This window comes from Seriola lalandi, unplaced genomic scaffold (genome assembly GCF_002814215.2).
Source record: "Seriola lalandi dorsalis isolate HSWRI2012SDOR001 ecotype SW California unplaced genomic scaffold, Sedor1 jcf7180002054885, whole genome shotgun sequence".
Classification (NCBI taxonomy): Eukaryota; Metazoa; Chordata; class Actinopteri; order Carangiformes; family Carangidae; genus Seriola; species Seriola lalandi.
In genome coordinates, this window is record NW_019525437.1 from 4,594,789 (window position 1) to 4,609,858 (window position 15,070).

General features: G+C 41.5%; 1 protein-coding gene across 1 annotated transcript in view; it reads right to left on the minus strand.

Annotated features, from left to right (window-relative positions):
* The window catches only part of zc3h3 (zinc finger CCCH-type containing 3), a 59,949-nt gene extending 45,719 nt beyond the window's left edge, over positions 1-14,230 (minus strand). Inside the window, exons 1-3 of the mRNA XM_023428982.2 lie at positions 14,166-14,230; positions 12,116-13,595; positions 11,664-11,836 (exon numbers count right to left, since the gene is read on the minus strand). Coding sequence (XP_023284750.1) covers positions 11,664-11,836; positions 12,116-13,595; positions 14,166-14,211 — 1,699 coding nt within the window. The 5' untranslated portion in view covers positions 14,212-14,230. The remainder of the gene's footprint in view (positions 1-11,663; positions 11,837-12,115; positions 13,596-14,165) is intronic.
* Between the last annotated feature and the right edge of the window lie 840 nt (positions 14,231-15,070).

A 15,070-nucleotide genomic window follows, 5' to 3' on the forward strand; every position in this document is an offset into this window, starting at 1 on the left:
GAGGCCATTAATAAATGACTAATGAAAGTCGTGAGCAAAAGGCAGCTTTTTCAATAAGGCATGAGTGTTGCAAGGGTCTGAGGCCAGATGGTGTCATATGCTGTACAGACTGTAACACAATCAATAGCAATATCAACAATACCAATAGCAACTCAAAGCATTTAAATACATAAACTTCTCAATGGCCATGTCGATGGTCTTCTGGTTCTGTCATTCTGCTTGCCTGCCTGTGCCTCTGACAACTCTTCTGTTAAACTAATGAAGTCCCCTCAGCATATTAGACCAAAGACAGAAGGAATGCTGATAGGACTCAACTATAAAAAAGAAAAATTACACGTTGCTGCCAAAAATAAGACCAAAACTGTAAGAAGAGACTGGCTTTCAGGACAGATCTGTAACTCAGTTTACACCTGTCCATGATTTGTCTGCTGAAGAATCTGTTCCACATTTGTTCCCAAGCCAGACAGCATTATTCCTAATGACTGCATTTGGGGAACACCTGCAGAGAGGTTATGGTGGGCTCAGGAGGCTTACCCTCTGACAGCAAGCAGGGAGGTCAGGGATGTAAGGGAAAGTCAGGGCATAGAGCTTAGAGGTTTGCATGCCAATCATGGCTTGGGGCACACAGTAAAATACCTCATGGACCCCAGAGACCGCACAAAATGTAACCTTCCCCATGGGACGGACAAAGACGCAGAGGAGAAAAGGGGAAGGAGGGGACGAGTGGTGACCAAGAGAGGAAAGGAGGTACTTAGATGGATGGGAAAGGAGTAGTGGGGACCTGGGGGAGATAGTAGGGGGTTATTGAATAACTCAACAAGACCAGAATAGACTTGGGGGGGTTCGGGTGTCCAGGCCAGTATGACTGAAATGGAAAGTTGGAAAGGCTGAGAAAAAAAAAAAGAAAGAAAAAAAGACGTCAAGAAGATAAGCGGTCAGGTTTCTCCTCAGCTTAGGTCGATGACCTGATGCCTGGCTCTGGCGTTTGGATGGAGAGCCAGGAGGAACAGGCAGGATGGGGAGGGCATAAGACTAAGAGGGGAACAGAGAGATGGAGACAGACAGAAAGACAGAGATAAAAACGATAAGAGCTTACGATCATAAAACCAGAGTGGAGCGGTAGAGGGGATGATCAGTTCACATGACCACACAAAATTCACTAACATTATGAGAATATGGGCCTTGGCCCCCACTTGGCTGCACCAACCTACAGAGACTTGCAGCCAAGCCATCAATTAGGGAATTATGGCTAATTCCTCAGGAAGGAAGTAGAGAAATAGAGTGAGGGTGTGGGTGAACAATTAAGGAATGTGAACATGGGAGAGAGAAAATATGGAAGGTACTGAAAAATGCAAGTGAACATGTGAGTGGTTAGTGTGATATCAACAGGGATGACACAACTGACTGCCTGTAGATCACTGATTTGATCGACAGGCTCAACAGTTTGTGACAATCTGACTCGAGATGTTCATTCGGTACTGAAAGTAGAGCTAAGAGATGTGTAGGGAACACTACGGCCAATATGATGATAAAAGAGTTCCAGTGCAAAATACGATTTCAAAATGATATTTCAATAACATACTAGCCTTTAAAAACCTTTTTCCATTTAACCAAACAACCCCAAACTTGCTCAAATGTTACATGTTATCTAAACACAAGCAGAACTATATCTACGAATTTGTATCAAAATAAAAAAGAAGTATTGATCTGACCAAACATTCAACGCCAGATTTTGATACTTCACAAGTTTCAATTCCCCAGATTTGAATAATGTCATATTATGATCCGCGATTGTCTTCTCACACAGCTGGGTGTAGTCAGGTGAAGTCTGCTGTACTATATTGTAATGCAACATCTTTGCTGCACTGGGTGTAGGAAAAGCATTTTGTCACAGATAGTTAGCACGGCAAACAGAACCGGACGCAGTTATTCTTCAAATGGCTGAATTAAAGTTAATGTAGTGACTATTATCCATTGAAGAAAGCTGCAAGAGACTCAGTGGGCTCTTCACTGCGACGCGTTTGTACAAATCAGTTGCTTAGTCCATATGACACTGTTTATTTGAAACAACTGGTACCGATCAGCAATTGTGGTGCTAGAAAAACATAACGGTCAACAGAAAATAACAGAGCCTCACTATTCCTCTTTGTCTGAATCCCGCCACACGAAAGTACAGGTAAATAAAGTTAAACCTCACCCCTGTGTCCACTGCTTGAAGTGATAATCAAATTAACGTGTGCTACCTAAACAAATAAACAACATAGGCAAAATGCACATTTTGGCTCCTACAATCAAGTTGCACAAATAAACTTCTGAACTGAATTTTCAAAGTTCTGTTCGAGCTTTAGACTTCCTTAGTTGATTGTGTTCTGCAGTGAAAGCTCTACCTGCTCGATTGTCTCTTACACTCTCCCATGTAAATGCCTTTTGAAAGCATCTGTACTCATTGCAAAACTATCAGGACATTATTGACAACAAGCTATTTGGCCAAAATATTGTGATGTTTGAGACCTTCAATGAGAGATGGCTTTGGTCCTAATGCTTTCAAGAGTTTTGAAGCATCGTGCACAACACTTATGAGGATTGGGCACCTCATCTTTTATATACCGTGATTAGAAAGCTAGAATGAAATCAACTATCTAAAAGTATATCTTGCAATTGTCTGGACCCTGAGAACTGAAAGTGTTTTAGATGAATCCACAGTTCAAATTTGGCTCTGTAAAGTTAATATAGAGATCCCAAAATCAACCCCTTGAAAAGACAGTTACATGTGATTAAATTGTGCAGAGCAATTTTACTTGAAGTCGCCAACAAGACCTTGAAGTCATAAAGCATCCCCCATGTCAACAGCCATGCCAAGTGCCCAGATAACCCTGCCCTGACCATAATGACCAACCAGTGACCAACCCCCCACAACCAGTCACACAATCCCTGCTCCACCATGTGTCCATACCCGTGTGTGGGACATAATTAACATGCCGCGCGCTCCTCAGACTCTTTGCTCGTCTTCCCACGTAAACGGCAAACCCCCAGTGATTATTATGGTAACACGTCAGTGTGTGCAGACATATGGAGGAGAGCTGGGGGGGATAGGGTTACTGTCATAGGGTCGGGGTACAGCAGGGTGAGGGGCTGGGCAGCTATACCAGCATGCTCTCCAGCTGACAGAAGGTGAAGATTTATGGAGCGGCTCCTAACGGCTCCTGACTTTCCCCTCCTGTTACCAGAACAGATATATGTTTTGTGTAACACAACAAGACCAAAACCACACTGGACCAACACACACTCATCAATAAAATCAAAGACACATCGAGCTACCTTTTAGGGAGCTGTTGGTTTACATTCCTTTTAGTGTTGTATGAAAGTCAAATGGCACATTGCTGCATCAGTTTTGTGAAACATCACCTTGGAGTTTACAATGGTTTGCTATTTCTTGTCAAAGTTATTATTATGATGAGGTGATGCTGTAAAGAATTCTCTAATATCAATCCCAAAACCGGTCTGCACTTAAACTACATTATCACTTAACAATAATGTAACTTAAAGACTAAAGTTCCTGATGTACTTCAAAATGGATAGAGATGTGAACAGCTGGGGAGGTGGGGAGGAGAACACACACAGTTCAGTAACACATGAATCCAGAGTTAGAGAATAAATTATTAAATTTTTATCAAATACAATATTCAGCTTATCAAAATGTATCACCTCCACCAGATAGAATGTCTGTGTACTGTGAACTTGGTGTAACTGCAGGTGTGTATAGTCCAGTTTACTTACAGACACTGAAATGATACTGATATGATCAATCTGCAGAATGGGGGAAAATAAGCTACTGAAAAACTATTGGCTCTATCGCAACATTTGTAATATACTGTAAAGTATGAGATTTTCTGTTTATGAGTTACAACATGACATGCAAAACACTTGTATCGTCATTTAAAAGAAGAAATCAAAAACAAAAGAATAAAGAGAATAAAATTCTACACCTGTTCAACATCTGTGGGCAGAAGACAACGTCATGAGGAATTGTGCATGTTAAATTTTGAATACTTGAATACTAGATCATTGTGAGAATTTATACTCCTGTAGCTAAAGATGGAAACATCTTGTGCCCCAGCCAAGCCGTTTACCAATAAATGACACTTGCATTGCCTGCCATGTGTTCTCAAATAATTAGTAGGACACCGCCTGTGTCCCGTTAGGTTTCTGATTTATTCAGACAGCCTGGAACATGGGCCACTCCTCTGGATACCAAGAAAACATTTACCTCCTTAACTGGGAAGGAGTCACAATCATCTCAAGCTTAAGTTTCAGGACTCAATAGTATTGATTACACATTTCAACACATGCCCTCCCCCCCTCCCCCCCTTGCAGATTCACAGCATAAAAACACCCCCTCATGATGGCACACAGCACAGCACTCTGAGTTCAGTCAAAATCACACTGATCAAATATTATGATGCTCTGTATAACATTGATATTTCTAAAGAAAAATAATTTAAACCTGTTGAGCAATTTGAAACTCATTCAACATGACCTATCCAGTCACTTGACCAGGTTTAGTGAAGCATTACAAGTGTTCACTACTCTCTGTGTGCACTCAGAGAGCTCCATCTGCATGTTGATCTCAAATGAGTCAGAACTTTAATTATGGCCAGTTGACAGTTTGATGAGAGTCTGAGGAAGGAGGATGGGTGCTACAACACAGCTTGGGAGGAGTTACTCATGTGGACATACTGTAGGTACAGGGGTCTGGTCTCTGACATGCACGGCTCCCTGGGTCCCTGAGGTTAATCAAAATGCCAAATGTTACCGTGCACCATGGCAGGGAGCTATACTGAGCCCTTTTTACACTAGACACCATCTTGCATGAGAAACTGAATCATTCATGCAACCAAATAGCCATACTGTTTATATATAGGCGCAAAGAGAAATGCATGCAAAGGGTCGTCCCAAATGCTAAAACATACATGGAAAACATAAATTATCATTATCATTAAATCATTATGGAAATGCAGTAATTCTGTATGATTTGTTTGTGTGTGTGTGTGTGTGTGTGTGTGTGTGTGTGTGTGTGTGTGTGTGCGTTGGCAAATGTCTATAGACATCAAGAGAAAGGAAGAGAGGAGCAAGATGTGGTCAGAGAAATACAGACAGAAAGAGAAGACAGAGGTCCACCTGTTTGACACAGAGAGCCTGAGAAAGTGTAGAGGAATGAGCAGAATGCCTCTGTGTGTGTGTGTTTGTGTGTGTGTGTGTGTGTGTGTGTGTGTGTTTGCATTAGGGTTAAGGTCCACACGGTGCAAGTGTGTGTGTGTGTGTCTGTGTGTCATCCAACTGATAATACTATGGGAGGACTGGGGAATGGCATTTGGAGAACGGTATGTAGAAAAGCAGCTGATGGGAGAATCACTCACACACACACACACACACACACACACACACACACACACACACACACACAGACACACAGACACACAAACAAACTATTAAAATCATTCGACCAATAAAAAGTTCAGAGAAAGATCAGCACACAAACACATATAATATGACGCTTCCAGTATGCACATAGCAACACTAACTGTGTGCTCTTAGGTCCAAACAAACAGACAGTGAGTCAGTGTCCTTTATAATCTGCCTTTATGTGTATGTGTGACTATGTGTGTGTGTACATGTGTGCTGTGTGTGTGTAAATGTGGGAGCATGAGTCAGTGAGAGGAGAGCGCAGGACAAGTGGCCACAGTGTGAAGGAAAAGTGGGAGAAACTGGAGCAAGTGTGAACCAGAGAGTGATGCAAATAAACAAACAAAAATAAACAAACATGTGTCGTGCCAAGCTGAAGTCAGAAAAGGACAGACAGGGCTCCAGGAGTCCGATTGCACATGTTGCAATACATGAAAAACATATCAGCTAGGATAGTTATTGTGTTATCATCCCTAAACCTCTGAAAGATGGAAGTCATCCATGGACTTAGACAAAAACTCTTTAAAAAGCTGACAACATCACAATATATAATGTCTTCAAGCCAAAAACAACATGGCTAACCAGGAGATACAAGGTTTTCACCCAACAGCACTTATAAAACTAATGGGTAGAGTTTCAGAACATAGTAATGATAACCTACTAAGAGACTGATAATACTCCAAGAGTCAGATTACCAGTGGTGTAATCGAGACGGAGAGAAGACCAAGACAAGACAGACAAAACTCCCAATACACAACTTTGAAGTAATTATACTGTACACTCAGTTGGCAGTTTCTTAGGAACATCTAGGTAAAACGAACAGTGTAATGTTTAATGTTCAGTTTGTTGAAACTGTGTTAAAGACGTGTTGATTCAACTGTATGATCATTTCGTTGAATGTAGTCTGAGGTGCTGTTGACGAGTGTTCCTATTATTTTGTCCACCCAATTCAAATCAGTGAGGGTATAGGCTACACTACAGTATAGTTCAACAGCTCCATAAACTGCAGTTCATACAGTTTAATCAACACCTCTTTAACACAGCTGCAACAAACTGAACATTATAACCTTCATGAAGGAGGATTTAGGAGGACTGTCGTATTAGACTGTATTCGTTTTCATAATAAACTGATAAGTGTATGCATAATGTAGCAACAATGAAGTTAGACGCACACAAAAGCAAAACAAAAACTTGTGCAATTTATACTGCAGCTTTCCTGCTTCAGCGTGCCACAGGTAAATCAACCATTGGGTCAAATGAAAGGTGGATTAAAATGATAACACTAAATTAAAGTTTCATTTTCTGTCATGTGCTCATCTTACTTGTATTGCAGGAACCAATCAAATAATCAAGAGTGGCTCTAAACAACATTAAGAGTCTCCAGTGCATGTAGTCAACAGCCAGCTGGTGAAGTTATTAAAGGAATATTTAGCACATGTATAGTGAACTTTAAACTTCTCAACTGGAAAACAGACACGGTTAGCCCCATTAGACTGTTGGCAAATCCTCCAGTTTTCTCATGAATGAGATGTGTTAAGTGACGGTGATGGCGCAGAATGAATGCACCATATAAAGTGAGGCGCAGTAGCCAGGATGTGCCAACCCAGGCAGCCAATGGAAAAACTGCTGTTTCTCTCAGGAGCTGACGAGTGTGTTGACGTGATCCTCATGAGTTACTGCTCACAAAACCCACAATGAGGTGCATAACACCATACATCGAGGATAATGGATGTATGTAATGTGTGGACACACATCAGATACTGCCGGTGTGTGTGGGCCTTTAGATAACAAGGTATGAGAGAACATCACTTCAGTCTTTTCTTAAAGAAGCTACAACCAATGCATTACTTAAAAGTTTTCAAAGAGGTAAATCAAGCAAATGGCTTCTTAAATTAACGATAACTTTGTGACTGGACAACAGGTATCAACAATGAGAGGAGGCATCAGAAGAACAGGAAAAAAAAACATTGGTGAATAAAACAAACAGATTAGTCAGAAGGTGCGTTTGCTGCTGTGTGGAAGAAACCAGTGCACAGGCCTAACCACTTTATGAGGAACCTGATACCTGAAAATGGTTCTGAGCTTCTCAAATGATTACACTGCACAGTAACGGCTGTTTGTTAATAGCATCCCATCTGTGTTTGCACGTGTCTGTACATACAGTAGTGTGTACATTCAGTACATATCACAGGAGAAAGTGGAAAATGTCAGTGAGAGCAGGGCCTCGATGCAGAGCAGCACATATGATTTATGGGTGAAATAAATGGGATCACTGTAGGAGCGGTAACAGGATCCCTGAAGGAGGGAAGGAGAGGGTGGGGGGTGGGGAGGGAGGATTCTTTTGTGGTAGTAAGTAATGGGCTCCGTGGTGTCAGAAGGTGGAGGGGGGCAGCGTGTCGGTAAGCTGATGCTGAGAGACCAAAGGTGGCAGCACTGCCACCATCAGAGACTCAGTCCTACTACAACACACAAGCAGGTCGACAATCTGACCCCCAGTGTGTGTGTGAGTGGATTTTATGATTTACATAAACAGGGCTAGAGACCAACTGAGAAGTACAACTGGTGTGGGCAATGCATACAATGTTTTCCACACGACTGCGTTGGGGAGGGCAGCCCCAAGGCAGACCTTTCTTTTCAAAGCAACGGCACTAATCATTCCCTAATTACAGCTCATCAAATATGAGGATTTGCTGCTTCTCTCGCTTATGTGGAAGCCAACTGAGCACCTTTGGGTTTTGGACTGTTGTCGAACAAAGACAGACATTTAAAGACATCACTTTGAGATAAAAAAATAAAAATAAAATAAACATTTCTCCACCACCTGAGATTTTGTATACCAAACAATTGAGAGAATAATCAGGGGCTGGTTCCACAAAGCAGCTTAGTTCTTGACTATCTTAAATCAGACTGCGGTACAATGAATTCACATGATCAATGCCAAGATTTATTACTTATTAATGTTTTTTTTGGGGGGAAAATTTGAATTCAGAAAATCTGATTAGTTCTAACGACTTTATACTTCAGTTTAGACCTAAAATCAGATGATACAGAAAATGTCTGCAGTGTGCACAGTGATATACAGCACTGGGCTTAAATAAAGTCACAGGGAATATTAGCAGAGTGGTGAAGACAGCTCCAAAGAGGAAAAAAAGACTGAGCGAGACTGGATGGGAGACGGTGAGGGAGGAAAGAAAAGCAGAGTGAGATAGAGACCTAAAATGCTCCAGAAGCCTGTCACATGGGGCCCGAAGCCGCTCGGCTCAGCACTCTTCCTCTCTGTGTTCTGTCCGTTCCTGACATTTATCTGCTTTATTAGATTATCTGGGCTACATAGCTGTCTCCGGGCGCATGCAAGCACACACACGTATAGATATATACATACACACACCTCTTGATTCATTACTGCTTTAACTGCTTACTTAGGTTTATGCCCTCTTTAAATTAATCCGCAGATAACCGAGCACCTCAGAAAACGCTAGCCCCCTAAACGTGAGGATGGGAGGCTGAAGCTAGTCATTGAGGAGGAAATTAAGAAACATTGTTTGTGAGTGTATTATCATGCATGTGTGAGTGGTCATAAGGTTGGTTTTTAACAGGCTCATCTATAGGGACTCTGCTTCCCATCATTAGTAATTCAATTTGCTCTTTATTAGCGGCTCTTATCAGAGGCGCAGACGGCTATGAGCAGCTTTCCGCACTTCATCTTCCTCTGCACTCACCCCTGCTCCACCTTTCCTGTGTCTCTAATTCTGAATCCACATCTTTAATTAGAGATGCATTCACTCCTACAGTAGGCCAGTCAGGTTCTCCAAATGACTTTTTTTTTTTTAAAAAAGGGAGAAATGGTGAGGAGGAAGGGAAGAGGAAAAGGATGTAGGAGGTGTAAGAAAGGACACACAAAGTTAGAGAATCAGAGAAAGAGAAGCAGACTGATAGACGCTAAGCCATGGGGACGAATAAAGCCTAATGTTAATAGTGATGGCTTTTCTAATGTCTTCTGACTCCATTGAGTGTGGGAGATTACACCAAGATGGGCATGAGGCGTGTTGGGTACACGCAGAATGACCGGAGGGTTGGAGGGGCAAGTGGAGGGAGGGAAGTGGAGGGAGGGGGGAGAGAGGGAGGGGGGAGAGCGAGAGGGGGGACTGTAAAAACAATGATTGCTTTCCATCAGGTTAGGCCTATATTCTACAGTTCGTTAAAACAATCCAATTTGCAAAAGGATAATTATGCATTAGCTCCTTTTTATCTACTGGAGGGAGAGTGGTGCCAGGGCTTGATAGCAGTGTCGCTGCCTGCCTCCACCTCTGCAAATTACCCGCTATCGGCACTTGTTCGCCATCACGGCTGAATTGGGCAATCAATTAACCTCCCCCCTCCTCTTATAGCCTGTGTGTATGCCTCTCCTGTGACAGGCAGCAACACAAAGCCCTTACAAGGAGGACATGGGTGGGAGCTGCTGCCCTCTACTGGAGACGGCTGCAATAGCTACTGTAGTTGAAGGGCCAATTACTTAGATGCTTTGTCCAAAACTAATTTTTACTATAAGAAGTTGGTATACTAAATCTCATTAATTTTTGAGTGTGCTATTGTTTTACACTGTTGTCTTAAAATGCAATGCACAAAGGTAATGTAGGAGCAAATAACAGCTGCAAAACACTGAACCTGAAGTGAGTGGAGCTGAAAACACATTCAGGAGGATCTTGTAAAACAAAAAAGTTAGAATTAAATCATTAAGAAAATTTGAAAATCTTTTTTTTTCCCTCATAGTGAAGAACAATAAACTGTTGCATCTCATTCCAAACCCCCAACCTACTACAGGATTTCATATGACTTTTGACATGATTTCAAATATAGTTTTCAACTAACTGCAAAAATGGCATACTACAGCCATAAGTCATAAGCCATAAGCTATAAGGCTGTATAGTAAAGCGTGTAGTTGGCAGCAGTCAAAGTACACAAGAGCACAGCTGGTATAGAACTGACACAAGCACTGAAGAGAGACACGGAGCCAGAGTAAAAAGCAATAAAATCAACAAAAAAAGGGACTAAAGTTGCAAGGAACCAATAGAAATGCAGAGGAACAGTGCTGATCATTTAAACATTTATAAATGTTGTTAAATTTTCAAGAAGCTGAAATGAACACACGACCAGGACGAGTGTTTCGGTCAGAAGACGTGCTTGACCCAAAATCCCCATGATGTTTGAATAATCATGAACTGTATGTTTGAAATCCTGTGCGTCAACTATGATCAAAGGAGACAAATGGATACAAGAAAACAGAGGCTGGACAAAAATATAAGGGGAAAGAGTTGACTGAGATATTTGTAGCAAGGAAATTTAACATCACAGTAATCAACAATCTGATCCATGAGATAAAATGGAAAATAGAGGCCAGTTTACTGGATGGGAAGATTTCTCTATGAGACATGCTCTTAGGTATTAGGACTCTGAAGCTGTTAATCAATAAGTCTGTGTTTCCTTTTGTTTTGAAAGAAGACAAACAAACCAAAGTGGGAGTGCGAGTACCAGGTTTGCTGAGCTTTGGAAGGATGTAAATAACTCCAGTTAAAACATAAGTTGAAGCTTTTTGATGATGTAAGAAAAAGTACAACTTTTAGGAGTAAATGCATCCACTGAAATTCAAGAGAATCTTGTGAGACCAGTTTGGTGAAATGGGAGGAAATCCAACAGAACATGATGACTGTATAAGGAAGTAATGTTTCTGAATACTGCGAGTTGTTGGTGAGATTGGAAAACAAGTTTTCACAGCACCACCATCAGGCTGTGGATTGTAGTTCTCATTAAAAAGTCAGTGGGTGAGATTTTGATCCTATCTGGAAAGTTTAGCTGCTGTGGGTCGTACTGTGTGGTTACTGATATTGACAGGCTTGTAAGTGGGGGAGGGGAGAAGGAATATTAAAAAGATTAATCAAAATTAACTACATGATTTGAGCATTTCCATTATTAGGACCACAGAAACTACAGTTGGACTGTAACTAACCAGATTAGATATGTTCCCTCCTAAGCATGTAATGTTGTTTTCCATGGATGAGCATTTGGTTGGCAGCTCATTATAGCAATTAGTTGGCAATGACAAATACATGGCAGAAAAACTGCGCATAATAAATGCCCTTAATGAAACTGAACGAGACAATACCAGAAAACAACAATCTTGTACTGTAGTGTATGCTCCTTACCTGTCCTTGATAAGGTTGGGGAGAGCCGCCTCAATTTGTGTCTTCCAAAAGAAACAAGCTCCCTGGAGGATGTCCTCCTCAGTCCTAAAGGAGTCCGGGTCGAGGTGAGTATTCGGCCCCGTGGGGAGTACTTCACTGCTGATGGGTTGCTCCCCCTCTCTGACCCACCCCCACTGTGGTCACAATACAAAGGACAAAAGAGAACAGTGTGATCAGTAAGACATTAGAGGTTACTATTAATCAAATTGTGTCGAGAAAAATCTATGTGATTAATGTATAAATAAACAAGAATATAACATGAACAAGGGCATATAAATATATATATATATATATCTGCTGCCCCCTTCTGGCAAAAAACAGATACACTAAAAAAAACTGAAAAGAAACATCATTAGATAAGAATAAACCTAGGGTAAAATCAATCAGATCATGTGCATGTTTCCATTATTAACCTGTTAGCAGACTTCCTGATGATCTTCATCCTGCTGCGCAGTTTGAACCCACCAAGGGAGGAGGATGGGAGGGAGGCACGTTGATGTAGAGACGGGGAAACAACAAGCCCTCCTTTCACTCCTTTGTTGCTTTTTTCAGAAGTCCAGTGGAAGGCAGATCTACGACGAGCCACTGCTGCCCCTGCTGTCGCTGCTCCAGACGTAGTCTGTCCCCCAGCCTTCCAGCGATAACGGCTACTAAGTGAGGGGCTGGTTGCCTTTTTTATTTTAGCAGAGGGAGTAGAGGGTGCTCTGAGTTTTTTGGTGGCCTCTCCCTTTTCTAGAGCTCTCTGAGCAAGAGTCAGGGCTTTGGGTGACAGTGGTTTACGAGACACCTTGGCTTGGACTCCAGCAGAAGAGGAGACCCATTTGTACTTGGAGGTCTTCGGGGCGACGGTGACTGGGCTAAGCTTTCGGGGTAACTTCTTGGTAGGGGTTCTCTTACTGATTGTGAGCGAGGGGGAGCTTCCACTGGCAACTCCAGCTTTTGAGACTGATGTTGGGGCAACAGTTACAGCTTTTCCCGTGAATGAAGAAATAGAGCTACCTTGTCTGGACTCCACTCCTCCCACGTTCTGGCTCTTTACCCAAGTGAACTTGGATTTTTTCATAAAAGATGTACTGACCTGGGCCAGTCTGGTCTGAGATGTGAGGTCAGGGGAAGTTTTTTTTGCTATCTTAAACTGAGCAGAGAGGGGTAATGCGGTATTGCCAGTCGTAGGAATTGCTGGAGTCAGTTTAGACTCAGTTTTGCTGGTCAGGGGAGGTTTGATCTGTACTTCGGAGCTTCTCTGCTTGGTCAAGGTATTGGTCTTGAGTGAAGATGGCACTTCCGAAGAACCAATGACCATCTTCCCTGGAAGGGCAACACGACTGCTTTCAGTCTTCCGCTGAAATTCTTGAGTCTGTCTGTGTCCCGTTTCATGTTGCAAGCTAGTGCCTGTTGAGCTTGAACTTCCTTTTCCATCTTTACGCTGAGACAAAGCTGCCTCTTCACCTCTTTTGCGCAGAGTGTCTGTGGGTGTTTTCTTTGTTGCATCTTCTATAATCCCTGTGATGCTGCTTACATGTTCCTCTTTCTTCTGTTGAACAATCCCTGACGATAAAGCAGAAGTTTTGGTTCTATGGCTCTCCTCTCCTCTGCTGTGACTGGGCAGAGAGATGCTGCGAGATACAGGCTGGGAACTAGACTGATCCACAGAGAAGTCTGAAGCTGAGTGATGTCCAAAAGAAGACTGAGGGTTCTTGTTTCTCAGAGAGTACGCTTTCCTCCAACTCCCACGGGTCTGAGGAGCATAAAGTCTCCCTCTGGAGCTGTGAGGATTGATGACAGATGCGCTGTGACCTCTGCCTCTGGCTGATGTTGGAGGTTCTAGATGCCTCTGCTCATCTCTTTCAAACGGTGCATCACCATGGACACTCTTGTGTTTATTGATGAGATCTGAAAATTAAAAAGAAATGGGGTGATTTGGTTGTCAATCACTTGCAAACTGATAATGAGAAAATAAAACCTATTTTAAAGGGTTGTTTCACAAAATAAACAACGTGCAGCAAGGAAATTTAACATCATAGTAATCGACAATCTGATATATTAGATATAACAATATCAAAGTCAAGCACTTATGTTATGATAAATTATGCTTTTTTGACCGTTTACCGCTATGCCTTGAGAACCGACGAGTAAAACTATTAACCTGTTACTGGTAGCTAACCGTTACTAGAATAAATGACTACTTATGTGCTTCTAAACGGAAATTATTAGCTACTATATTAGCTGGATACATGTATATCCTATGTATATATCCTATGTTATGAAGGGCAGAGACGTGTCTATTTTTAGCCAAATGAGTAACGTTGACGGTTGATTGGAGGAAAAGCTGTCGGTTAAAGTTCGTTTTTAAATATCAGAAAGCGCGGGCCGCACACCCTACCGGGAGCTCTCAGTGTATTTTCATCCTTTTAACCCACCGGCTGCTCATACAACTGTCGACATTTACAAAGCAAGACTTACTCTGAAGAAGTTCAATTTGCCTCTTCAACGCTTCTCTCTCCTCCATGTTTACAACCCAAGTGGTACGTCATCAAACAGCGACGTGAATATGCTCACGCAAATGACGGTATTGATACTGTCCAATCACAGAGTACAGTTAACAGAGGGTTGTGCCCTCAGTCTTGTCTTGCAAGGTGGAATTTCATTACAGACATATCGTCATGTTGTACACATAGAAGGCGCAGTTATATTATTTATGCAATGTTTGGCAAATATGATATGCCCTGTTTAACGAGGACACCAAATCTTAAAAAAAAATACGAAAAAAAATGTTGGTTATTAAAACAAAATTCCTTAAATTTCCAATTCTTCTTCATAACAGAATACATTTTAAAAACCATAAAGAATTTATATTCCTGGTAAATAATATCATCATCATAACAAAAATATACTACTATAAACCTAAATGTCGCTTTGTGAAATCCCCCCCTGACTAAAAATGACTAAAAATTAATTTTCTCGATTTAACAAATGAAGGTTTAAAAAAAAAAAAGAAGAAGAAAAAAAAGGTTGAAAGCACCCATGCCACGAAACTGTACTTACATGTATGTCTGATTATCTTTATCTCTCAATGAAAACACATTGAGCTTATGTGATTGTGATAGAAGAAGCAAATCCAAATGATCAGTAGTTGATTTTAGTATTTTCTTTTGTTATAAACTCAAGTCTAGATTATGATTTGTTATTTATCTACAGCCTTTGCTTTTCTGTCTCTTTGCCAGAAAGTATTTCCTGTGAAAAATGTCCTCATTTAGGTCTGAGGATTATCCAGGATAATTGGAAAGAAAAGCTGCTCTTGTGTAATTTTAATACCATACACACAACAAAGAAATGAGTTCATGTCCAGTGTCCTGGGGTAATACCAG